The sequence below is a fragment of the Zootoca vivipara genome, chromosome 2, assembly GCF_965207765.1.
Source record: "Zootoca vivipara chromosome 2, rZooViv2.hap1.1, whole genome shotgun sequence".
Lineage (NCBI taxonomy): Eukaryota > Metazoa > Chordata > Lepidosauria > Squamata > Lacertidae > Zootoca > Zootoca vivipara.
Genome location: NC_142584.1, coordinates 63,436,546 through 63,463,559, shown reverse-complemented (window position 1 = coordinate 63,463,559; position 27,014 = coordinate 63,436,546). Strand labels below are relative to the sequence as shown.

Here is a 27,014-nt window from a genome sequence, read left to right as displayed (position 1 = left end):
GGCTGCTGCCTTTGCCAGCTCCCACTCAGTCGGGGCTCGGCAAAGCGCGCACTGCTGCCCTTGCTGGGTCCCGCTGGGTCGGGACTTGGCGCGGCGTGCCCTGCCATACCGTACCAGCATGTCTTATTTTCAGGGTATGCCTTATATTTCGCCAGGTCTGGAAAATCCTGCCATGCCTTATTTTTTAGGGATGCCTTAAAATATGAGAAACACAGTAATTATTAATTTTTTCCGGGCTCCCCATAGTCTGGACCTCTTTGAAGTACTGGTATATCTCCAATATCTTTGTTCCTGCCTTCTTTTTGTTGTTCTCATATTTTCCACTTTCCGATATTTACGCTTTAAAGTTCTCCATCCCTGGCTATGCAATTCTCAATCATGTCAGAAATCATATATCCTTTCATCCATCAAATACAGCTTTATTTGTAAATATGTATTTTTCCAACTGTATATTTGCATTGGGTGGCCCAGTGAGCTGCGAACTAACCACAGTGGGGCGGGGAGAGAAAGAAAGCCTGCTGCTGAGTGCTGTGACTTATGTCATACAATGATGTAGATCAGAAATTAGAGAAGTCAGAAGCTTGGTTGTGAAATGAGCATTCTGTTAAAATCTCCACTTGCAGTAGGAACAAGGCCACCCTCTGCTGCCATCTCAGCCTATACCATGTTTCCGCTGGAACGAATGCTGTTGGTGGTGTTTACAGGTAATCAATCAAACATTAACAAAATTATAAATTGTGGAGTTGCACTTCTGGGAAATCATTGTTTTAGACTTGTACAGTGTAACTATTCAGTATGTAAATATTTAATTATCTTTAATTCAAGTCCAGACACCTGGCAAATGATTGTGATTTCTAACAAACTCCTTTTAAGGCTGTAATAACAGATATATACCTAAACTGACTTGTCTCTGAGTAAACGTGCTTAGGGTTGAAGATGCAGGAATGAGAGAAAGTTAACATGCTGCTGTTATTTCCATATGGTACATGATTTCAAGAGCTTAGGCACTAATACTACATTCATTTCCTAACAGTCAGCATCAACCTTGTGACATATTAAGACCTTATTGAGGCTGACTGCATGTAATTCATGTTCACCTAACTGGAACAGATCCTTGTGATAACCATATGAAAACTATAAACCTCACATGCATCCTAGGTTTCCAGAATACCTGGTTCTGTGCTACGATATGCTATGATATCTCCGCACAGTATCAGTTCGTATGATTTGAAACACGGGTCTCTACTCAACAGTGTCAGCAAGAGCTGTGAGGATATGAGTCACATGCTCTCAGCATACAGACTTCAGCATGTGAAAGAAGATGTTTGCAGAACATGATATCGTGTTCCTGCAAAATCGGACCACAGTTCTTAACCACCAAGGGGCTTCCCACCAGCGCAAATGCTCTTTTGTTTCTGGTAGATAACACATTTTTATTTTGTTAAGAAAACTTGTTGCCCATTGTTGCTCTTTGATCCAGCAAAGAGTTTCTCAGTGGAACAGGAAGCCTATAACTCACCCTCTTCCCTGCAACCCCACCACCTTCCACGATGTTTCAAAGGTCCCCCATTCAAAAATCACATCTCTTCTCCATTCCTCTACGGTTCTACTAGCTCAAAGAGCTTTCTGATATTGAATGGACTCCATTGGATACAGCCCTATGACTTCCACTCCTCCCATAAATGACTCCACATTTTGTCATGGAGAAAACTACTTCCTGATTGAGCACCCACATTATTGTTTAGCATAGTTTGGGTGTGTTTGCTCTTCGTTTTCTGGGCTTCAACTCAAGAGACTGAGCTGAGGTGTTGGAATATGTGCCTGGGCTGAATATTGTCAAATGACAAAGTCAGCATAATATTAGGCTTCAGGAAATTTGCTGACATGGAAATATTTTTACAAATACAGTGTTGTTCCCACAGTTTGTCATAATTCCATTCCTTTTTTCTTTCCCTTTTTGTAACTGTAGTGTCTTCCCCTACATGCTTGTTGGCATCAGTTGCTGGGATTACAATACAGGGGAAAGTGGGCCAGAACATCACTTTACCCTGTCATTATTCTACTGTGGAAAATGGGATCAGAACCATATGCTGGGGGCGAGGACGTTGCCCTCTAACTTGGTGTTCCAGTCAAATTTTCAGGACCAATGAACAGCAATCAATATACAAGAAGGATAGCAAGTATTATCTACTGGGAGATGTTCATCAAGGACATGTGTCTCTGACAATTGTGAACGTAATAGAAGAAGATTCGGGAACATACTGTTGTCGTGTGGACATAAGTGGCTTGTTCAATGATGTGAAACATAACATTGAAGTTGTGGTTGAGAAAGGTGAGCAGAATGCTTCCACCAGGCATATGCCAGTTTGTCACTACCTAAGACAATATTTGTATGATATTTTTAAGTTTGGCAAAATGTTAAAGGGTCTTGATAAAACTTTTTACCAAAAATGTAGAGCTTCTGCTATGAAGGCTAGCAATCCCAACAAATCATATGCCTATTCCCCCTGCCAAAGATGGGTAGCATCAAAAAATGATTGCATATTTGCAGAGGATGGGTATCAATAGCTAAATGGAAAGTATTTCTTGACTTGATGGGCTTTTGGTTTACTGCAGCAAAGCAGTTCTTTTGTCATTATGCCCTTAAATCCTTCATAAATACCCAATAATCACATTTCCTTCACACACAAATACACACACAACCAAAGGTGGGGAGGAAGAGAGGGTTTCTGCTGTTACATTATCATATTCTTAGAATTAGTCTTGTGCCAAGCAAGACTTCAATCCAACAAGTTGATTACTCAGATTTTCAGGCCATATGACATGCTGAAATATAAAAGTTGCAGCAGGAATTTGGTTCATGATCAGAGGGCTTGGTCATAGTTGACCTCTGCTGGAATGAAAGGTAAAACTAAAAATGAGACAGCAGTTGATCTCCTGCCAAAAGGAAGAGACCATTGGGCAAGTCCAAAGTATATGTGTGAATGCAACTTCTGAACAGCCGCATGACACATCTTGGTGTGGACAGCCATCCATAGTTTGGTAAATCTCAATGACCAGTAGATGTTCACACGATTCTTTACTATATTAGCTTCAGGCACAAGTCCAGAAAGTGGTAAATATATTCCATTGAATCTAATGCTTTTGGGGCTTGTACCGAAAGCTAATATAGCAGTAGTGTGAACCTTAAGCCTGCAAACTAAATAGACCTGCCAGCTCCTGTCAAATGGTCTGTGACACAATTTCTTCCAAACAGTACACACCTGTAAGAACTTTGGCCCTTGGAAGGTTGGACAGGTACAAATCAGGTAGTTGGACTCAAAGAGGTTCACCACGCCTGTAATACAGCAAAGACTTGCATTTTTGCTGAATACGGTATGGTGCAATTGACTTGTCTGTTCTTTTTCTTAATCAGGGAATGGGAGTCCAACTTCAGCTAGAGTACCAGGTATGTGCATATAGATGGATTGTGAATTTGTTAGTCTCCATTGGTTAGTCTCAAGTCTAGTGAAGCATGGAGTGAAATGAAATGAAGTGTTGACTGTAACTCTGAAAGAAAAGAAGAAAGAATAAATTAGATGAAATAGTGAGTGTGCTTAACTCCCATTTTAAACTGACAACACTAGAGTTTCTTATCCATACATATAACATGGGACTCATCATCAAGAAGCATCCATTTATGTATTCAAAGTTATAATAATAACAGTATTTATTTATTTATACCCCACCCATCTGGCGGCTCCCAACAGAATATTAAAAATACAATAAAACATCAAACATGAAAAACTTCCCTAAACAGGACTGCCTTCAGATGTCTTCTAAAAGTCAAATAGTTGTTTATTTCCTTGACACCTGATGGGAAAAGTGTTCCACAGGGCGGGAGCCACTACCGAGAAGGCCCTCTGCCTAGTTCCCTGTAACCTCTCTTCTCGTAATGAGGGAACCACCAGAAGGCCCTCGGTGCTGGACCTCAGTGTCTGGGCAGAACAATGGGGGTGGAGATGTTCCTTCAGGAATACTGGGTTGAGTATGCTGCTTTATCTTTGCTTTGTCCAGCTACTATACACTTCACTGAAACTTACTTTGCTTTGGGACCAAGATGGATGTCCAATACACAATCCCCACAGGATGTAAGTATCTGCACGGCCTCTTTGCAGATTGATGGAAATGTTACATAACTTATAGGTACAAAATGTCCTTCCAGAACTTCTCTGTGTTAAATCCTTAAAATATTGTTTTTTCTTGTTATTGCTGTCCCTTATTTTTGGTGAGTGAACCATAAATAAATGACTTCTTCTTTTCCTCTTCCATGAAGCCTTTGGCAGACTCCCTTACTCCACCATACTCTACTCTATTAAGCTTAAGTATAACTAAAATAATATTTGTTCTTGTGTTATCTTGCCTCCATCCTCCAACTGCTGTCTTTCCCTGTGTTCATTCTCAGATTGAAAGTGACCTTTTCTGCTTTGTAAAGTACTGTGCACATAGATGGATATATAAAGCACACATTTTTACCTTTATGATCATTATTTATCTCATCGGATTTCATGAGCACAAGCATAATTTTCAGTACTATAACACTCCTAGCAGATTAGCTCACCTCATCTAAATTATCCTATTAATTCCATTTCTGCACAGTGGTACCTCATGTTATATACCGTCCCCTTTGCGAACACTTCGGGTTGCGCACTCCGCTAACCCTTGCTCCTTGTTGCAAACTTTGCCCCGGGATGCATTCGTAAGTTTGTAACCGGAAGGACCACTGTATAAGTACAGTCATACCTCGGGTTACAGATGCTTCAGGTTGCGTCTTTTCAGGTTGCGTCCTGCGCTGAACCCGGAAGTCCGGGTTTTGGCGCACGCGCACGCGCAGAGACACTAAAATCACGCTTTGCGCATGTGCAGAAGTGCCAAATTGCGACTCGCGTGTGGGTTGTGAATGCTGCAGGTTGTGAACGTGCCTCCTGCATGGATCACGTTTGCAACCTGAGCGTCCACTGTAACTTGGTGAAGGGTAATCTGTTATATCTGGACATAAGTGTTTGCATTGCACTTTTCAGTTTCTACTCAGCAAGGTCATTTCTGTATTTTATTTTATTTTTTGCAGAATATTTCTGTACCTTTTACCACACTAGTAAGAGAGCAAAGAAAAGAAGAACCTTCAAGGACAGTCCTATATGTTGGCACTGGAACATGTGCAGTATTATTTCTCATTGTGGCAATGCTGGCACTTAAGTGTAAGTATTCCTGTGGTTTTGCAGAATTTCGCTATATATTTTTCAACATTGGCAAATGAGGGTGGGAAGACAGAATCTCTCAGGGCAGACCTATATGCTAGTGCTGGAAGAGATGCAGTATCATTATTAGTCAATATTTGTGGGACTAAAGGATTGCATTCAATGGAGGGCTATGTCAAGGTCCCAATAGTGTAAGGATCACCACCCACAATGGGACTTTCTGCCTCTCCTCCCCTCGTGGCGTGGCATGGGTTTGCCAGCTCCCAGGATGGGGCAAGAATTGCACCTTTTGGCAGACCCCTTAGCTGGGGTGGGGGCACAGTCAGGGGGGTGCGTGTGGAGGATGAACAGAGCCCGCCTTCAACAGGCTACTTGCCCATTGCCTCTATTCACCTGCCCACTAGTCAAACTCGCCTGCCAGCAGGACTCTGTGCCTGTTGTGGGAGCACAGTCAGGTGTGTGCCCAGGGCCATGGCCTCCCTGGCCCATCACACCACGCCTCTGCCCTCATGTGCCATCTAAATCTGTTCTGGAGACTCCTACACCAGCAACATTCTCATGGACGTATTTCAGAAATATTTGGGCCGTTATGGCATTGAGATATTGAGATATTGAGTGGTGCATGTGGTTATTATTTTGGCATTGTATATATTAGTTAAGGTTTCGTGTACACTGGTACCTTGGTTTAAGAACAGCCCTGTTTACAAACTATTCGGTATAAGAACTCTGCAAAACCGGAAGTAGGTTAGTGAACTTTACCTCGGTCTAAGAACAGAAGCTGAAGGGTGGAAGGGCACCGGCGGTGGGAGGCCTCATTAGGGAAAGCACACCTTGGTTTAAGAACGGCTTCTGTTTAAGAACAGGCTCCCAGAACAGATTAAGTTTGTAAACCGAGGTATCACTGTACAGTGGTGCCTCGCTTAACGAATGCCCTGCTTAACGAAATTTCCGCTTAACGAAAGGATTTTTCGAGCGGAGCTTGCCTCGCTAGACGAATGCGTTTTACGAAAAATTCGTCTAGCGAATCACGGTTTCCCATAGGAATGCATTGAAATTCAATTAATGCGTTCCTATGGGGAAAAAAATTCAAAAAAATTCAATGCATTCCTATGGGATTCGCTAGACGAATTTTTTCGCTATAAGAAAAGACCCGTGGAACGAATTAATTTCGTCTAGCGAGGCACCACTGTATTAGAAATTGTTGAAATGCCATACATTATTGTTAATGAAGTTTTGTAAACTATATACAGAGTTGCCAAATTTGTGGATTACAGCTCTCATCATCCCTGACTATTGGTCATGCTGACTGGGGCTAATGGGAGCTAAATTCCAGCAACATGTGGAAGACCACAAGTTCTCCATCCCTGTCCTAATATAAAAACAAAGCTTTTCATGCCAACACTGCATACAACGCCTGCCAGTTTACAACTTTTCTATGCATCTAGCATAGGAGCCAAATCCTAGGGGCCCAGGAGTCTTTGGCAACCCAATAAAATATTTGAGGGGGCCGGGGGGGGGAGCAAAGTTGATGGGCATTGCTATTCAAATGGTGTGTGTGTGCCACATCATGTGAGCAGTCGTGTAGGGTGGGGCTTTCCGGCCACCGCAATATTTTATTCAAGTTGGCACCTCTGGCTTTTAATAAGTCCAGTCCACAAATGTTATAGCAGCCACCAATCCTTGTTTTTTGTTGTTATTCACTAAAAGCATAGCATCTTTTACAAACAACCATATGTAGTTAATAATTAATATTTTTAATACCAATAAACACAAACGGTATTCATTGCCAATTACTGTAATTCATTATGCCAATACTGCGGAGTAGAGAAGAGAGACAATATGTCATCTTGCCATAGTAACCAAGTAGTCTTCTGCCCTATTTTCTTCAAATTGGATTTTGGAACAATGAGAGTGCAAACATATTCAGGTAATGCCTCACTAGCAAAATCAGGATGATTTTCTTGCTGCATACAAATATGGAAATAGATAGGACAGACTTTCTGGAGGGCAGTAATATCAGGAAGTACTGTTTGGTAGTTCCTCTATATTAATCTCACTCTTAATCTAATGAAAGCAACTGCCTTTTATATTATTTATGCTTTTAAAAAAATATCCCACAGGGTATTTACACAAGAAGCAGAAGATGAGTAATTCTATAAGGTAATTACTATTCAAGTCTGTTTCTAGTTTAATGCTAAGAAGAGTAGATGCTATAGTAATTCTACAACTTGCAATTGTTCTGGTACAAATACTATAGTTGGAGAGTTCAGCATGAATGCTGTTTATTCACATTCATTGAAAATATATAGGTAACACCATGTGTTACATTAGGATGTTTATAGGCCTGGATTTAAAGAAGCATGCAAATACGGTATTTCCATGTGTGTCAAACAGCAGCACCCCCAAGGCCACATGTTGCTAGTTATGAGAAGTAGAGTAGGCCTGAATACCAATTTTCAAAATGAGGGGAATTTCAAAAGAAGATTATGAAATGAAGTAATGGTCTGCTGCTTAAAGAAAAGGTAAAAAACAAAAACAAACCCCAAACACCCCACTGGGTATATTTAGTTATTTCTGGTGACCATTTCTATCTCTCAAGACGTCCTTGAGAACAATGCTATACCATTTACAGAGTAATAATGATATTAGAGGGAGGGAGAATGATGTTGCCACAAAGCTGGTGGTGGCTGCAGCAAAACACAAAACTGTAGATATGTTTTGTCCCCCAGAATTTAAAATTTGAGCCATGAGTTCTCACTTGGTAACTTTCAGTTGAGCACTAGAAAACACATGACCATCATTTGTCCATTTTGTTTTGTCCTGAGTTATTTCTAGAGATGTTGATCAGGTACAATTTTGATGGTTTCAGAAAACAAGTCTTCCTCAGGTTATCCTTATTTGGGCCCAGATTGTTTCAGTTTGTGCATGATTTGTAACAGGAACATTACATCTGCCCTCTCCGACACGTCTTCCCAATTTTTTTAAAAAGTAAGGAGGTGGCAGGGAGGTGACATAGACCTCAGATGTATGGCCTGGATGCTGCAGCGCATGTTCATCATGGCCATGGATGCTGCAGCGCATCAAGATGCCTCACAGCAAACTCAGGGCAGCCAAAGGCATTCTGAGTACAGTGGTACCTCGGGTTACAGACGCTTCAGGTTACAAACTCTGCTAACCCAGAAATAGTACCTCGGGTTAAGAACTTTGCTTCAGGATGAGAACAGAAATTGTGCTCTTGCGGCACGGCGGCAGCAGGAGGCCCCATTAGCTAAAGTGGTGCTTCAGGTTAAGAACAGTTTCAGGTTAAGAACGGACCTCCAGAACGAATTAAGTTCTTAACCTGCATGTCACCAAGACAGTACCCCTAGCTTGGAGAAGAATCAGGAAGGAACTAAAGCCTGAAAGGAAGTGATCTGCTTTACCAACAAATAGTTACTAAAAAAGAAGAAATCATTGAGGAAGAACTGGCTGTCTTTCTTTCTATCTATCACGGACTCACCCCACAGGGTCGGGTAGCTTATTGCAAGTGTTGTTGCTTTACTCCCATAAATAAAAACTTTAAAATCAATGAAAGCAGTGCAAACAACAACACAACAAAAATATTTAAAAGGCCAAATTAAAAAGAAGTGTCTTGATACCTTTTCTAAAAACGAGGAGAAGGGGCCAATCGTAACTCTGAGGGGAGCCTGTTCTAGAATATGATAGCGATAAGGGGAAGCAGCTCTTGTGCATGACCATCAAGAGGGCCTCAGCAGTTGGCAGTATCCTCAAAAGGGCCTCTCCTGCAAGAACTAAATAGCTAAACAGCTTCATAACAATACAGGGTGTTCTTTAGGGAGCCAGGTCCTAAGTCAGAGTAGCTAAACACACCTCCTGCCTCAAGCAAACTGAAGGGAATCGGTGCATAGAATAACCTAGAGGGTAGACTCCAAAAATTGGGAAATACTAAAATTTGTTGAATGATCAAACTTGTTACTTTAATGATAGTATATTTGCTATGACTTCACATATTTCATTTAGCCCAAACGTGATTTATTTTTGTTTGCTCTTTCTAGTCAGGTGGCAATCTCAAGCTCAGCCACTGGAGGAATTCGACATGTTATGGAGACTGGTGTCCGGGCGCCAGAAAATATTTATGAGATGGATTAGAATAAGAATACTATGCACATTTTAGATTGTGTTGACAACTACACCAAGGGGTGTTTCTTGGAGCAGACTGGCTATCAAAAAGATATCCGTAAAACAATGAGTATGTCCAGATTCACTGGTGGCCAGACTTTTTTGGGGAGAACTTCACATGTTTTTCTACAGCACGAGGCACTGTAACTTTATTACAGTACATATGCATACCATTGTGCTTTGATATGTTTACAGGTAGGTAGCCGTGTTGGTCTGGGTCGAAGTAAAATAAAAAAATTCCTTCAGTAGCACCTTAAAGACCAACTAAGTTTTTATTTTGGTATGAGCTTTCGTGTGCATGCACACTTCTTCAGATACAGTGATATCTGAAGATACACTGTATCTGAAGAAGTGTGCATGCACACGAAAGCTCATACCAAAATAAAAACTTAGTTGGTCTTTAAGGTGCTACTGAAGGAATTTTTTTATTTTGCTTTGATATGTGTTTCCCTCTAGTATGCTGTGTAAGAGAAACAGACCAGAATTGGAAGACTGATTCTATGCCATAACCCAGCCTTTCCCACCCTGGTGTCCCCTATAGCTCCCATCAGCCCAGACAGCATGGCCAGTGGTTAGGGATGATGAAATTTGAAATCCAAAATATCTGGAGGGCATCAGGTTGGAAAAAGATGATATAACCAGTTTCTCCTTCTGAAGAGCCATGCCACGGTCGCCTACTGTCTGTTTAATTTGTCACCCATCACCTAAAGGCACAGATACAACTTCTTAGCTCTTTTATGTATATCATGCAAGTGAGGTTCTCTCAATTAAAAAAAGGACAACAAATAGCCATGTGACTGCTGCTGAAAACTTTACTAATGTGGAATCTTTCCCTGCATGATGGACCAGTTTTCCAGTTCTTGGGGTCAAGTACTGGGATAACATCCTTCAATGAGTATTCTGATTGAAATCAGAGGGTTGGCAATGCAATTCACATGATCATAGCCTTGGCTGACATCCCTGAGTACAGTCACAGTCTCCATAAGATTGATATAATCTGTTGTATTGTACCACCACGAGCTGTAATCAGTGAGTTTCCTTTCCCCCTTAATTATTGATCTGGTTACATCATTATGTGTGCTCCTCCTTTTTGTTGCCTATAATTTTTAAACTTTCTTGCAAAATAAAACTAGTTTTTTTATTTAAAAAAAGTTGGGGAAGGAAACAAGAGGGACAACTCAGATACACAACTTAATACATGTTTGTCATTTATAGTTATCTGCAGATCAGAGGGAAAACTATGTTCTAATAATTTTTCCAGTGCCTCACTAGAGGGCACTCAAAGTACTACTTTGATATATCAGTTTGAGGTTTATATTCCACACAAGGTTTCCATTTCCTAGAGACCAGGAGTTTTCAGATTTTACTATTCTGTGTCCTTTACTATGTGTGTCCTCCTAAATCACACACACAAACATGGCAAAACCCTGAAAATAAATAAATATCATTTCGTGTCTTTTGTTGATTAGCAGTTTTATTTGGGAATTCCCAATTTGTGAATTGACTCTTAAGATCAATCGTAGGTGGTATCATGTAAGACACTCCCCAACACTGCATTGCCAACATGGTATCCAAACTATTATGCTTATGGAAGATATAACACAGTACCACAGATTTATTAATGAAAAAGCAAATACACATAAATTCCAAGCCATGCAGTGGTACCTTACTTCTTATATTAACACCCATCATTAGGAACATTAGGAACCTTCATCAGCCACCCCGGAAATTTGGAAATGATAATAACATCTTTTTGCAACACAGTCAGGATCATTGTTTAATGTTAATGACTGAATAATAAATAATTACTTATACCCCTAAACAGGGCTGCCTTCAGATGTCTTCTAAAAGTCAGAGAGTTGTTTATTTCCTTGACATATGATGGGAGGGTGTTCCACAGGGCAGGCACCACTGCCGAGAAGGCCCTCTGCTTGATTTCCTGTCCGCACATCTCTGAGAGCTGTGGTAAACCTCTCCCTCATTCTGAGCTTGAGCTTAACCCTTGCTGCTCCTGTGAAATTCCTGGCTCTCTAGCCCTTCCTGCCTCTTCCTCTAGGTTTACTCCAACAGCTCTCTCTTCATTATCCCACTCCCCCTGGGGTACATCGTCCTCCTCTTCCACTCCCAGGTTCCCCCCTCCCTCTGGGGAACTTGAAAACACTGACTCCTCCCTGACAATCAGGCCCATCTGCCTTATCCAACCTGTCTCTGTTACACATGGCAAGTCAAGTCCTCCATCCATGATCAAGTTGTGGATGGCAATGGTCTTATGAATCAATGACCTGGCATTACACAGCAGCACCTTCAAGTCATGTGAGTCTCTCTTGTTGATTCCAATATCCATCCAGTCAAGACCAGACCCGGAGACAGAGATAGTCTTCAAAAAACGACTAAACCTGCCTCCTCGGTAATGACATGGTATGGTCTTAGCGTAGCTCCTCCTCCTGCCCATGATCACTGAGTTTCGGTGTCTCAGTGCATTCTCCCCTATGGAACCTGCCCCAGCCATTCTGTTGGTTGGGGCCCTTGGAAAGCATCTGCTACTGTATACAATTACTTTCTGGTAACTTCACCCACAATTCCATGCCGTCTTTTGTTTTCATTTCTTTTTTGAGTTTTGGATCTTTTGTTTCATTGGTTGTGTGTCTGTTTAAAAGTAAAGGTAAAGGGACCCCTGACCGTTAGGTTCAGTCGCAGACGACTCTAGGGTTGCGGCGCTCATCTCGCTTTACTGGCCAAGAGAGCCAGCATACAGCTTCCAGGTCACGTGGCCAGCATGACTAAGCCGCTTCTGGTGAACCAGAGCAGCGCACAGAAATGCTGTTTACCTTCCCGCCGGAGCGGTACCTATTTATCTACTTGCACTTCATGCTTTCAAACTGCTAGGTTGGCAGGAGCAGGGACCAAGCAACGGGAGCTCACCCCGTCGCGGGGATTTGAACTGCCGACCTTCTGATCAGCAAGCCCTAGGCTCTGTGGTTTAACCCACAACGCCTTACCTACAAAAAGTTAATAAAAAACATTTTCTTAAAAGTAAAGTTGCCGCTGGACAATGGAATAAAAATCAAAGGTCCCTGCAGTTGGTATTATTATTATTATTATTATTATTATTATTATTATTAGGGATAATTGATCATGGGTCTCCTGTGTTACATCCATTCAGCTGTTAGAAGCACAGAGGCATTGAGGTTTAAGGTGCTTGAACTCAAAATAGTGAAATTGCAAAATGCAATGCTCACTCAGCACTTCCAAACTGGTTAAGATGTGAGAAGTGCTCCGACACAGGACACTTCTGGAGTTTGTGAACCGCAAACATGCCACACATACTACTTCAATGGATCGTGATTCATATTTGTATAGGTGAGTGGCTATTAAGATTCATTATTCTTTTAAGATCATGTAACAAAATAAAATAGATTCTACTTTGCACCTTATGTTTTGCAGTGAGGGGAAGAAAATCCCACACGTTTAAGCACCTGAAAGAAAATGGTCAAAGCCAATAAAAAGAATATCTAAAATTATATGTGTTGGTAAAGAGTAGACCTTTGGAATTCTGTTTTAGTGGTCAGATTGTTTAAAAATATTTCCAGTGGAGTCTCAGAAGGCAATTGTGGGTAAATTGTTGATATATCGAGTGTTACATCTCTCTCTCTCTCTCTCTCTCTCTCTCTCTCTCTCTCTCTCTCTCTCTCTCTGTGTGTGTGTGTGTGTGTGTGTGTGTGTGTGTTTAAGCCAGTCATTAGCTTAGCCAATGAGCTAAAATAGTATTGCAATTAATTATTCTGGTACACTAGTTTGTTGTATTAGTGGTCAAATTGCATTGTGGGATGGGATATAGGAAGAAAAGGTTGTTCTTAGAGTGGATGTTTATTAGTTACATTTCTGTCTGAGGACCTTCAACCTCAGAATACTGTAACTATATTGTGGAATCGCTTTAAAAGAGCTGTAATAGAAATTTAACTTGTAGTTGTGATGCTAGAAGAACATTGATCTAACCACAGAACATGACCACAAGTTTTATGTGCAAATGTTTTACTGTAGGGGAAACAGGAGTTTGTCACTTTCTTGATTTTGAAAAAAGTTATAAAAAACACAAAATCGTTTAGGCATTGATATGCACAATAGGCAATTTGTAGGAAGAATAACATTTTTCATAGTTATAACATTACAGCTTGAGGACTAAAAACATGTCATCTGTTATGTAACACCACAGCCTCTCTCATTTTACACCACAGCCATAAATGGAATCTCCATGTTTGCTCAAATTATAATTTTATCAATGAAAAATTCATGATAATTGACATTATGTTTATTGATATTATGTCACAGTGTAACTCACAAGGAGATCTGGGCAACCCAAAACTATGGAATACTAAGGTTCAAGGCTCTTTCCCCGAAGAGAAACATCTTAGTCATCAAATCAAGTCAATGGAAACGAGTTACTTAAGTTCAGTGGCTGTACCCTGAATATGAGTAACACCATTAGAATTCCAATTCAAGATTTTCAGTTTTCAAACAAGATTTTCAGTTTTCAAACAGATTGTTGGTTCACTTGAAATAAAATGTTCTGCTGCATAGGCTATGCTAGGAAGGGGATAAAAATGCTGAATGATAGATGAATAGTCATACGAGAACGAACTCCATTAAAAGTATAACCAGACATTCCAGGTATTATTATTTTTTTAAAAAAGAAGATTAGGCACCTCTGCTATACTTTTGTGCTGCTAAGAGCATTTACAATAAAAAGTAACATACAGGAATGCATGAACATGAAGATCTAAAACAGAATAAAACCAGCAACACCATAAAATGCAAGTAAAGCCAGCAGTGTGAATAACCTTAATATAAAGGATTAAAAAAACACACTAAAAACTTCTAAGAGTCTATAATGGAAAAACCTGGGGAAATTTTAAAAAGTTATTTACCTAGTCTTGAATGTATCCAACCTAAGTGCCAGGCAAGACTGTCTAAGTAGGGGTGCCATCACTGAAAAGGCCCTCTCTCTAGTAGACACCTGTTGCACCTGTAGAAGGGCATCAGAAGATCTGGGCGGCAGGAGGTGCTGGTGCAATGCCACACTGCTGCCCCCTGACAGTGGCATTGCACCATTTACTGGGATAGGGAAGAGTGGGCTAGTGTGGTGGCAAGATTGGGGCTGCATGAGCACACTTGTGGGAGTGGCACATTGGTGAAGTGGCACAGCATTGTCCTTGCTACTGCTCTGACGCACCCCTACCTACACCACTGTTGGGATGGCAGTGGCATGACACCACCCCACTGTGCCAGCTGATTTTGCTGGGTAAGTATATATGGGGAGAGCAATCCTTCAGGAAACCTTGTTCTATGCTGTTTCAGGCTTTCAACATATACCAGCCCTTCAAGCTGGGCCTGGAAGCCAATGTGGATGGCAAATTCCTGCTCAAATATAGTCATAGCAGTTGGTTTTGGTTAATAATCCTGCTGCCCTGTTTTGGACCAACTAACTCCTCTGGATTGTTTTCAAGTGATATAACGCATTACAGTAATCTACACAGGAGGTTCCCAGGTTGTGGCTATCTCGGATTTATGTCTGAGTGTGGTGTAGTGGTTAGGAGCGGTAGACTCGTAATCTGGTGAACCGGGTTCGCATCCCCGCTCCTCCACATGCAGCTGCTGGGTGACCTTGGGCTAGTCACACTTCTCTGAAGTCTCTCAGCCCCACCCACCTCACAGGGAAGTCTGTAGTGGGGGAGGAAGGGAAAGGAGATTGTGAGCTGCTTTGAGACTCCTTAGGGTAGTGATAAAGCGGGTTATCAAATCCAAACTCTTCTTCTCAATATTCAGACCCTTTAATGTTAACAGTAGGGCTAATCTAAAAGCTCGCCCTCTCTATTTGTCATCACTGGAATTTCTATCTTTAACAATAATTTCAGTGGGAGCAGCTTAGTAATACAGCCAGTGTTCCCCCCCCCTAAAAAAATGTTTAGAGATACTCTCATTTTGACTCAAGAAAAATCACCATTTTATAGTTCAAATTAGGAAAAATATGAATGGACAAAAGTACAAAGATCCGCAAAATGTTTAGGGATATGCATCCCTCTGGGTACCCCCAGAAAAAAGCACTGAATACAGCTATAAAAAAGAGAACAGAATTCTTAAACGTCCACTGAATGTTTTTATACATAGGTTATCAGTTCTTTATGCTATATGCCAAAAAATAAAAGGTTGTTGGTCAATGCTGGTGTTGTAATGATGGGCCAATGCCCTTGCTTTCCATTTCATTACCTACTGTACTTCCCCCCCCCCTGAAATTATTTTAGCCTGCTTCATAATGAGAGCATTACTGGAATGTGTAAACCCCAAGGGCCAGAAGCAATATCATCCCAATAACATATCCTATAGCAAGACAGTGCCGTCCTAATATCACCTGGGGAGTGTTGCATGAAAATTATGAGGGCCCATTTGGAGGAGCCTCTGCATCTTTCCTGGGAGTGTTGCCAAGAGGAAATGACATTCACAGATCTCCGGAGAAGAACTGCTCAGCAGAATCAAGGCACAGCATTCCATGCCTGCGGCCCTCTATGGGAGAGCTGAGCAGGGATTAGAATCACAGGGTCGTTTTGCCGCTTCAACAACCAGGCACAGGAGCAGAGGGGCACTGTGTAGTTTGAGCAGCCAGAGGCATTGCACTGACCCCCCCATGCCCTCTACTCAGCAAAATATTAGAAGTCACTTCATACAGAGGACAAGAAAGGTATGGATTATAAATAGTCAAACTCTAGGGTAGAGCAGGCTAGGAAAGGATGAAACAAGCACAAATGTTACAAATCCTTGTTTCCTTGACCCTGCTGAAATGCAATGAAGTTAAGCAGGTAATTTGTTCCACCTCATAGAACTTTCTTTTGTCAGAGTGCCGTAAGCAAAAGGGAAAATATGAGAGACTCTACCTTCTCTGTGTTTCAAGCATTACAAAGGGAGTTCTGACCTCATCCCCAAAACACAAGATGTTTTGGTCACAGAAGTACAACTCACTGTTCTAGTGTAAACTGGCATTGGCATTGGGCTAGCCAGAATCTACCTGGCCTACTTACTTAAAAAACAACAACAAGGGGTGGAAAGCTACAGGTGTTCTGGTCTACAACTCATCAGTCTCAGCCAGCATGGCCAATGGGTAGGAATAATGGAAGTTCTGGAAGGCAACAGGTTGCCTGCCTCTACTGAAAATGATTCAGGAATGACTACCGTAGGAAATCTAAGACAGATAAAAAATGGGCAAAAAAATAAAAACAACCTAAGCATGATTGGTCTTGGGAATTACAGCTGAGATATGTATAGGACTGGGGTGTAAGGCATGATAAATGGGACTCCGACTCATGCAATAATAAGTGAAGCATTGTCTGATAAAAAAATATTCTCCCTCTATCAATCCACTGTGATCAAAACACGTCAAATGGACTTGCTGCTTGTTAGTTTTCAACTGAGTTTTAGTTTAGCTTATTTGTTTCAGACTATTGATAAGTTATATTGACTGCCGAACTTAATTATTTTTAATCGTATGTTGCTTGGTTATTAAACACATTAAATAAATAACAAATGTAAAGGTGTGCTTGATTTCTATATACATAACAGAAAAGTGACTAACACATTCATATATAGCTAACAATTTAAATATAGTTTTTCAGGAAAACTGGTTCCTTCATTTCAGGAAAGCAATATTAAATATTAAAGAGTAAAATATTCTTGACCATTTTCTCTGTTCTTTTCTTCTCAGTGGATACCATATCGCAAATAGTAGTAAAAGGGGTGGTGGGCCAAGCCATCACATTGCCATGCACCTATCATGTCCGAAACAGCTACGACCTTACTGATATGTGCTGGGGCCGAGGCAGCTGCCCGAATTCTAAATGCAGCAACGAAATTCTCCGCACGAATGGAAGGCGGGTGATATCAAGAAACTCTCATAGGTACCAGTTAAGGGGATCTGTGACATGGGGAGATGTGTCCCTGACAATTACAGGTCTAAATGAAAGAGATAAAGGATTGTACTGCTGTCGTATTGAAGTCCCAGGCTGGTTCAATGACATTAAAAAGACCTTGAATCTAGAGGTTAATAGAGGTGAGTGGAATTATTATCCTCTGCCCATTCTCCCCATCCTATGAGAATTATGAAAAATAGATGTTAGGTTTCTCTACACTACAAGTTCACTGTGTGGGGAGTCTGTGTGGACCATTGTTCAGCTGCAGTTGATCTAGCTGGCAGCAGAGCTGAACAATCTACCGTAATCTAAAATATTTTCATCTGACCTATCATGGAATCTCAGTTAGTAAACAGTTTCCCCTTCAACCTACTCATTTGTTGGCTTGAGCTGTCATCTTTTTGGCCACTATTTGCTTTGTTCCCATTCCATAGATGTAGTTCTGATACATATTTTTGTTGTTTTCTTACAGCAACAACTACAGTCTCTACCACAACAACCACAGTCTCCACCACAACTATTGCCACCACACCTCAAGTGATTATCACCACAAGTACTACTTCGCCCTTAATAACCACAGTTACTTTCCCACAAGCTTCTCCTTTTATTTCAAATAGCCCTGCTTCCCCAGCAGCCCCTACTGATGCTCATATTCCAACAATGACCACATCTTTTGTGACGACAGACATAACTTTTCTTACAACTGTTTCTCCATTGGTCAGCTTCAAACCATCACCAACCAGTCGTCAGGATGAGTTGACTGAAAATGTCTGTTGTTTTTTTACCACAGTGACTGCCCCTCCAGCTACAGGTACAATGCTTACCCAGAAGAACTGCCTCCTTTAAGTTCTATTTATTTGCTCTAAGAATTTATAAAATGCTTAATATAAAATAGTTAAGTGGTGAACAAGATGGCAGGGGGACCCACCATAAGATAACATTAAAAGCATGACTGAAAATTCTTCACTAATAATCAAATCAGCTGCAAACAAAAAAACCAGCTCTTCTCCCAGGGAAAGTCTGAGTAAAATAGAAAGGGTTTTCAACAGGCATTGAAAGCTGTCAAATTAGAAATGATGGAAGATCTGGGTGAAATAACTGGAAATCCGTATAAAGACAGGACAATTTAAAGCATAATATGGCATAAGTGAGTAGGTAGGTGGAAGTGGAGAAGTGAATTCCTTCCTCCTAAAAACTGGTTCTCCCCATCCCCCCCCCCCACCGTGGCAATCTGGGACTAGAAGTAGCTCCAACTGAAAAAAACTAGCTAGGTTAAGCAACTTTGAGGAGAAAAGAAAAGAAAGGGGGTGGGGAATAAGCTCCCCACTTCTTCGGTGCTCTCTTTAAAATATCCCCCCTAACCCCACCTTCCACTTTATCTTGATTGCTCTTCCCTCACAGTTAGTTGCATTCTTAAGTGTGTTCCATTTCCTGTTGGCTTGAAGTATTCCTTAGTTCTGTATTTATCTTTGCTGCAATAGATATAGCTTGACTGTGTGACCCCAAAAATGCCTTTATTTCATGGGCCTGGGCATTTCTCCCAGAACCCAAATGCAGAGCCAGTTTTCCAGAAGTCAAGTGTATCCTGCAACACAGTTACTTAAATCACATTTCATGTCTCAGATTGTTGGCGCTAGGACCAAAGAAACACAGAAGTTTTCTTTCCTTCTGCTTATGAGCTTCCTCATTTCCCATGCAACCCACCAAAACAATTGTTTTCAATTCTCCATTTTGAGCTATTCTTCAAGGCTTTGCTAATGCAAGTCAGACCATGTAAGGAGGTTGCATTCACAAGAAGGATTCATCATGGCAGAGAAGTCTGCCTATGATGACGTTCCTTTCCTGCTGTAAAGGATTGGCCAGACTCCCTGGTGGCTTCTGTGAAACTGTCATTAGAAATTCAGATTCTATATTTGATATGTGCGTTCATGACCTAATTGTTTTGTTTTCCACAATCCAATTCCTAGCCACAAATAGCAGCCAACACCCAAGTCTGGGGATGGGAAGGGGGAGAAAGGAGGGCTCATTCATTTCCTGTTTCTCCCATGTGAAAAGACCCCATAAACTTAGGCAATAATGCCAGAATGAAAACCTCTCTTCCTAAAGACAAAATTTCCAGCCCCATCTCACTTTAAAAACAAAAACAAAAGCCACCCCATCTCACTTTAAAAACAAAACCAAAAACCAATTCAAGGCTTTCCTCAGATAATTCAGATGCCTGAAAAGCCTGCCAAGTCAGCCAGTATTTCCATATTACCTCAGAGAGGAGCGGGAAAACTCCAATTTTCCCCCAATATGCACTCTGGTGAAATGGTGTGAGGAGGCTGCAAACTGGAGAGTTCCTGGAAGCCTGAAATCTACAGTACTGTAGGTGTTAGACCGTTTGTGAAAAATCACTTATGATAATTTTCCTGAAAGTTCTCCTATGCAATGGACAGTTTGTGGTCATTATCATTGTTGTTGTTGTTAAGTCGTTTAGCCGTGTCTGACTCTTTGTGACCCCATGGACCAGAGCACGCCAGGCACTCCTGTCTTGCACTGCCTCCCGCAGTTTGGTCAGTCTCATGTTCGTAGCTCGAGAACACTGTCCAACCATCTTGTCCTGCCACCCCCTTCTCCTTGTGCATCTCAATCTTTCCCAACATCAGGGTCTTTTCCAGGGAGTCTTCTCTTCTCATGAGGTAGCCAAAGTATTGGAGCCTCAGCTTCACGATCTGTCCTTCCAGTGAGCACTCAGGGCTGATTTCCTTCAGAATGGATAGGTTTGATCTTCTCGCAGTCCATGGGACTCTCAAGAGTCTCCTCCAGCACCATAATTCAAAAGCATCAATTCTTCAGCGATCAGCCTTCTTTATGGTCCAGCTCTCACTTCCATACATCACTACTGGGAAAACCATAGCTTTAACTATATGGACCTTTGTTGGCAAGGTGATGTCTCTGCTTATTAAGATGCTGTCTAGGTTTGTCATTGCTTTTCTCCCAAGAAGCAGGCGTCTTTTAATTTCGTGACTGCTGTCACCATCTGCAGTGATCATGGAACCCAAGAAAGTAAAATCTCTCACTGCCTCCATTTCTTCCCCTTCTATTTGCCAAGAGGTGATGGGACCAATGACCCAGGATCCAGGGAAAAGTAAAAACACCAGCATTATAAGGCAATATTCTACCTGGAAGTAAAGAGATCACAGTATAATGTGCTATCTGTTCTTATCCAGTGTTTGATGGGAACATCCTTCCTAGTGGACGGAATTATGGGACCTGAGAGGGACGATGAGAAACAAAACCAGGGCCCCAATATTATGTTTGTTGTCTCCACAGCCCCTATGTTGCCTGAAAGAAAGTAGATGAAAGTAGTGGAAAGTGGTGGTGGTGGTGGAGCTACCCAAGATGTGTATACAGTTTAATGTGAATAGATTCTTAAACCTGCCCCTTGCTACACAGTCCTGGGCTCACAAGCAGCTGTTTGCCTCAGTGTCTCTCATTCCTGTGGCAATAGAGCAGCTGCTGGATGATCCCTGTGAGCTCAATAGGCTGCATCTCCTGCTGTTTTCTCCTCCACTGTATTCTCTAGGTGGGTCTTTTTACTGTCTACATCAGCACTGTTGTCTACTCAGTCAAATGCTCCTCTTCAAATCCCTTAGAATCTCCTCAGAGAACTGTCCCCTTCTTCTCAGAAAACCAAACCCTTCAGTCCCCCCAAAGTGCTGTGGTTCACCCACAGATGTCAGAGAATTCCACCGGAGGCAGGAATGGAAGTGAAAATCGCCAACATTCAGATGATCATCAGAAGTCAAGTACGGAAATGACTCCAGCAAATAACAGGTAGTATTCACTATTCTTTCTTTATCCGGAAATTTTACACAAGTCATTACATTATTTTCTGCTCTTTTCCCTAACATTCCCCTTCCACTGAAATGCATTGAAATTAATCATTTCATTAATTACATATATTTCAGCCATAGCGAATAGTGAGATGAGTAACAGGTTTTAGCAGAAGCTGAACTGCAGCGGAAAGAAATAGTGCTGTTTGCGATCAACCTGGGATGGGAATGGCTGCCTTCTTGTAACCCTACTGCAGGCACCCCACAGGGTTCCAGAGGTTAGGATAGTTTCATTTGATTCATAATCCCATGTACTGGAAGAATATCTGTGGTGTCATGTTCTCATTAGTAGCTTATAGCTGCAATGACATTATGAAGATGGCCACCACTGCAAATAAAAATCAAAGAAATTTACTTTTTTCTATGTCTGTTCAACCAATTTTATTGTGGAAACTCTCATTAGAAGGTTATAAGCTTTAAAATGTGTATTTATGATTTGTGATTGTATTTTTTCATCTCTTTTTTAGCCAAAACCAGTTTGGAAATTCTGATATGCTAGTAACATATAAGGTATTTATTGTATTTGGTTGCTTACTTTTTCCAACAAGCTCAAATTCCTGCCATATATGTACACAGGGAAAAGCATGGGATTTGGAGCAGAAACATTAGCCAGTCAGAAAGGGGTAAAGTGAGGGGTTAGCAACCTTTGGGGGACGGTGGGCATATCTTTATACCGGTCACAAAATGACAGCTGAGGGGCCATGTCAGAACACAAAATGGCTGTCGCATCTAAAAGCAGAAAAAGAGATGGGGTCACAAAATAGTGCAGGCATGATCCCTCTCCCACAACAGTCAATCTGTCAATGGGTGGAAATCCATCTATATCAGCCACCACCAGACTTGCTCACGGAGGGAAACTCTTTGTTCCTCTTCTCCGTTCAGAATGGGTAGGAAGGTGTGTGTCCAATCCTGACACCCAATTAAAGGTGACATGTTTAAGGGAGTATATTCACTGTAGGAGAGACTGAGCCAGTGCAAACAGGAATGGAGCAGGAAGATCAAGTCTCTGATGTGGATTTTTGAGGAGATGTTTACTGAGACTTTTCATGGGTGCCATAGATGGTACTGATGGGCACACTGGTGCCCATGGGTTCTGTATTGTCAACCACTGGGACATGCATTACTTCCCTGAATCCTTCTCCTGCTCTACTCCTGGGAAGAAAAGTCAAGTCTTCAGCATACATCTGCATATGTTTTTTTCTGGCCACAAGGGATTGCCATGGCAGGGCTGTTCCAGTTTACACCCTCAAAAATGCACCCTGATCCAGGTGAAAGAGAAATTTATTGAAAGCTTGTCCCCAGCATGTGTAAATGTTCTTCTACTTACATCTCTAGTTCTGATCTTTAATGTAAGCAGGCATGTCCAACAGGTAGATCACTGGACGTCTGTGGTAGATCACTGGCTCCACCCAAAACAGCTCAGCATCTTTGGCTCCCTCTACATCTTTGTCCTGAAACAGGGCTTTCCTTCCTAAAAAAAAAAAAAAAGCTCAACTTTGACCCGAACCCCCCAAAACATGGATGGCTTTCCTTCCTAAAAAAGCTCAACAACCTCGACCTGAACCCCCCCCAAAAAAGGGGTAGATCACTGCCAGTTTTTAACTCTGTGAGTAGATCACAGTCTCTTGGAAGTTGGCCACCCCTGAAGGAAAAGCAAACTCATATATTTGGAAGCTAGAGTGGGTTGGATCACAAAATCCAACTCAAGTGGAATGTGCTGATCGATCCATTCTTTTTAGCCCACCAAGTAGAGCTTCAGGCCAGAACACTGGTGTCCAGGTGTCCTCATCTGTTGGCAAACTTAAACTTGATCATAACAGTTTTAAAAGCCTATTTGGTTTGTATTTTTTCCTATTAGGAAGTGCTGATTCTTGGTGCTATTCTGCTTTTGATTCTCCTCTTGATTCCAGTAGTATTCCTAGTGAGAAGTAAGTATGAAATATGCAGTTTGTACTCTGCTTTAAATAAATGCTTGGTACCGAAGAAATCTTTTGGAACTTCCCCCTAACAAAGCTGCAGTTTGCTAATCTAGTCCTAGCACACTAGCAAGGCAACTCATTCTCATTCCAGGAATGCCTCTGACATTTCATAGACCATTTTCTCTTGGTCTGTTCGTTTGTTCGTTCCTTCTTTCCTTCCTTTCTTCCTGGAGAGGAGAGTATTTATTTTATTCATTTGATTATATTTATCAGTTAAAAAACTCTTCAAGTGATTTAACAGTACAAACATCATCAACAAAAACCATTAAAACCAACTCAATATTTAAAAGTAATTTAACACAATTTAAAACATAAAAAATTTCAAATCCAATACAGATGCAAAATGGGATAAATATTTCCACATAAAAGTATATAAAAGAAACCAGCATTTTAGTGCGAATTTCTCCTAATCAATACATTTTTATATGCAGTTTTGACCATTGCAGACATTTTTTTTCAATCAATTTTCCTTAGTATTTTTGTATATTATTTTCACAAATCTTCATTTTTATGCACTTTCCCCAAAACATTCATTTTTGTCAACATTGTTTAGCTGGAGAAACTGCATCAGAAAATTCAGACAAGGATGGCTGTGTTTCTGTTTGTATATTGTTTGAGAAAGTAGAATATCAGCATAAAAAAAGAACTCAAGTGGTTGTGAAGGACCAGAATGTTGAACAAAACTGTGTTCCTGCAGCAATGTCCTTCCAATTTCACAGAGCTTTTTTCTCTTTCCACTTCTTTCTTAGAAGCTGCACACTCTTCTCTAGCACCGCAGCCCATGTCTCCTATGATTATTAAGGAATAGGGAGCCTTGCCACTTTCCGTGCTCCATTTTTCTTCCAGTGCATGAAACCCTCTTGGGTGAATCTTTGAAGTCACCCTCAGTAATCTCTTTCTGTGTGGTCTTTCAGTTGTGCACAAAGCAGAGTCCCGACTGCTTGCTATGCTTTTCCTGTTGCTTTCAGTGAAAGTTTTCTACTCCTCAGAGTTGTGTATTATGACTTAGCCAAGTTTGTTGGTTCACTAAATTGCATCATACTGTCCTAGAATAGATGTTCCTCTTAAAACTAATCAATCTTCATTCCCTCTCTAGGTAAAAAGATTGGAAAATACCACATTGACGAAACCAAAAGGTTAGAGTTTAGTCTGCAATCCAATTCTTTTTTGTGCCTAATTGAGAGACATAATAATTTTTATATGAGCCCACACTAACATTTAAGGTTCTGTTTTTTCTCCTTTCCCTTTTGTGTTTATTACCCTTACCCAATAGCCCTGTCCTTTTTAATTTTTCTTTTAGACTGTAAGCCTCTGGGCAGGACTTGCATTTTTTTCTTGGGAAATACCAATGTGGCCATAGTAATTGTTCTGCACTTATCCAATGGATGCTATCCCATAGGCTTTATATGCTAATTTTGAAGAGGGAGGGAGGTAATCAGGATTTATTTATTTTTTACTATCCTAAGAAATCTGTTATCCTAAGAAGGTGTATGTTGGCACAACCACTACACCTACAGACTCCACCGACTTTCAGTCCCAACTAAATCCATGTATTGTACACTACCTTTACCCATTCATGGGTTGGCAATCTTAATTTGGCACCAGAACTATAGCGAAAGAAACTGAGCTAAATGAATAAGTTAAACAAAACAACCGTGTGCTTATTTACTACAAGCTTTAAAAGACTTGTGCTTGTCCTTGCAGCTTAAACACACATGAAGAATCCGAACAAACACCTGCAGAAACGGGAGGAGAGAATGGAATGTTTCCTCTGTAGCAGTCGCATTTTTTTACATTCAAATCTAGCTACAAATTCAAGATCCAGGAATTTGTATTCATGAATGAACTTATGCTGATCGCCCTATTGCATCTATTTACCAACTAACCACTTCATCTCCCCCCCCCTCATTTCTATTCTTTTATTGGGCTCTCTTCCCTGCTTCCACCTTTCATGTGTAGTTTTTAAATCCTGTACTAAGCAGAAAATGAATGGTAAATAATGGTAGTGGCTGTGGTATTAGTTGCAGCCGTGGCAGCGGCAGCAACAGCATATTGGTCTATTTTCCATCTGGTAGTAATCTGCTATTTCAGCAGTTACTAATAATGTTAAACTCTATTACTTAAACATTTTCTTCCTCAATTTTCTAGCTGTTTGGCTTACACCATGCAAATCCTTTTACAAGTAAGACATTTTAATCATGCTAGTGATGAGTATGTAAAGCAGCATTGCTGAATTATTGTTATTGGTAGTGGTAGTAGCACCGTATTTAGACAATTTATATACAGCGCTGCTTAATCACAGCACTCTCTAAGTGGTATACTGTACAAGGAATGCAATACAATAAAAATAAAAATAGCTTAAATCTATTAAAATGTTTAAATCAAATCCTTAAGTAAACAATTCTTGTATTCTTGAGCTAGCTCATGTTTGATTTTTTGTTTTAGCTCATGAACAATATTTGCATTTTAAAGAGTTTGATACTCTAACAGCACAAGCCTACATGAGTACTCATAATTCTTAGTTTAATGGGTGTACATAGAACTGCAGCTTCAGTGATCTGATCAGTTATTGTGAACCATCTAGGCTCTGTATCTTGGTAGATTCAGTGTGGCCATTGCATTCAGTTTATTCAGTCATTTTCTTTGAAGCAAACATGTCCATGAGAATGTTGCACACTCCCACAATAAATGGAAATACTGTACATGCCTTTCTGTTGTTTTTTTACAGCATCTTGCAGACAGATTGGAGTTAATGTTTGAAAAAATTACCAGTGTATAGTGCCACCTAAAGTTTAAGAGTTGATTCTTGAATCTTTGCCGAGACTGATTTCATAGGCACTTTCCCACGCATTCTGATCCATAACTCAAATTCTTTCCCCAACATTTTTGCAATCCTGTTATTCAATATCCTAAGACAGCTAGAACCATTAGCGCAGTTTGCACCATGGTCTTGCAATGGAAACCATACCTTCGCTGCTGTTTGTCAGCTGCCTCCATGTTGTCTGATGTTGCCTCCAAGCTGTTAAGCAGGCATTTTGCTGAGTCTTGAAGAATGAGAAATAACCATGGTGTAGTTACAACTTGTCTGTAACTCTTTCTCCCAGATATGACAAGTTGGTGGGGCTGAAAGGGGGAGACAACCACAGTAGGGGTAACTATAAATGGAAAAGCACACTGCCGTGAAATGCTTGGCACCTTTTGCAAGGGTAGTACACAATGCGAAATGCCTCCTTTGACCAATGGACAGGATTTGATTCAAACATCCCCAACCTATCTGACATATCATTTCGAAAAGTTATAGTGCACAATACACATGCACTCCTCAAGTTAATGGAGAAGTCAGTCTGAGCAAATCTGCCTTATGGAGACCATGCCCCAGAAATGTAAATTAGACGCAACACAGGCACCTGAGCATTCCTTCTTCCCCACCTTGTTCTCCATATCCTCACTTCCAATTATTTACTCTGGCTCATGTTTGAATTTACAAAGGAAATCAGAGGACAGGAACCTGCACGGAACTCTAATGAATTCTGTTGGGACATATGTAAATGGAAATGCACTGAACTAATTCATGAGGAACTGATACCAGCTGTCAGCACATTTAATGAAAGGTTAAAGAGATCTTTTGGAGAAGCAACCAAGAGAGACGTACATTCCTCTGAAGAAATAAGGCATAAGAAATACAATCCCGGGATGCAAGGAAACTTGGCAAACATGGCAGCTCTTTTAAGAGCGACAAAGTAAAAGGAAAAGCATTCCTTTTCACTTAAGAAGTCCTTCAGAGCA

General features: G+C 40.9%; 1 protein-coding gene across 1 annotated transcript; it reads left to right on the top strand.

Moving 5' to 3' along the window:
• Positions 1-245: 245 nt before the first annotated feature.
• Positions 246-25,932, top strand: LOC118080031 (uncharacterized). The gene is made up of 14 exons (XM_088661187.1): positions 246-704; positions 1,970-2,332; positions 3,416-3,448; positions 4,057-4,130; positions 5,108-5,237; positions 9,293-9,406; positions 12,726-12,776; positions 17,167-17,511; positions 17,844-18,182; positions 21,010-21,190; positions 21,717-21,759; positions 23,108-23,177; positions 24,325-24,364; positions 24,933-25,932. The coding sequence occupies exons 1-14, from the start codon at positions 593-595 to the stop codon at positions 25,003-25,005; spliced, it is 1,968 nt and encodes a 655-aa protein (XP_088517313.1). The 5' UTR covers positions 246-592; the 3' UTR covers positions 25,006-25,932.
• Positions 25,933-27,014: the final 1,082 nt, after the last annotated feature.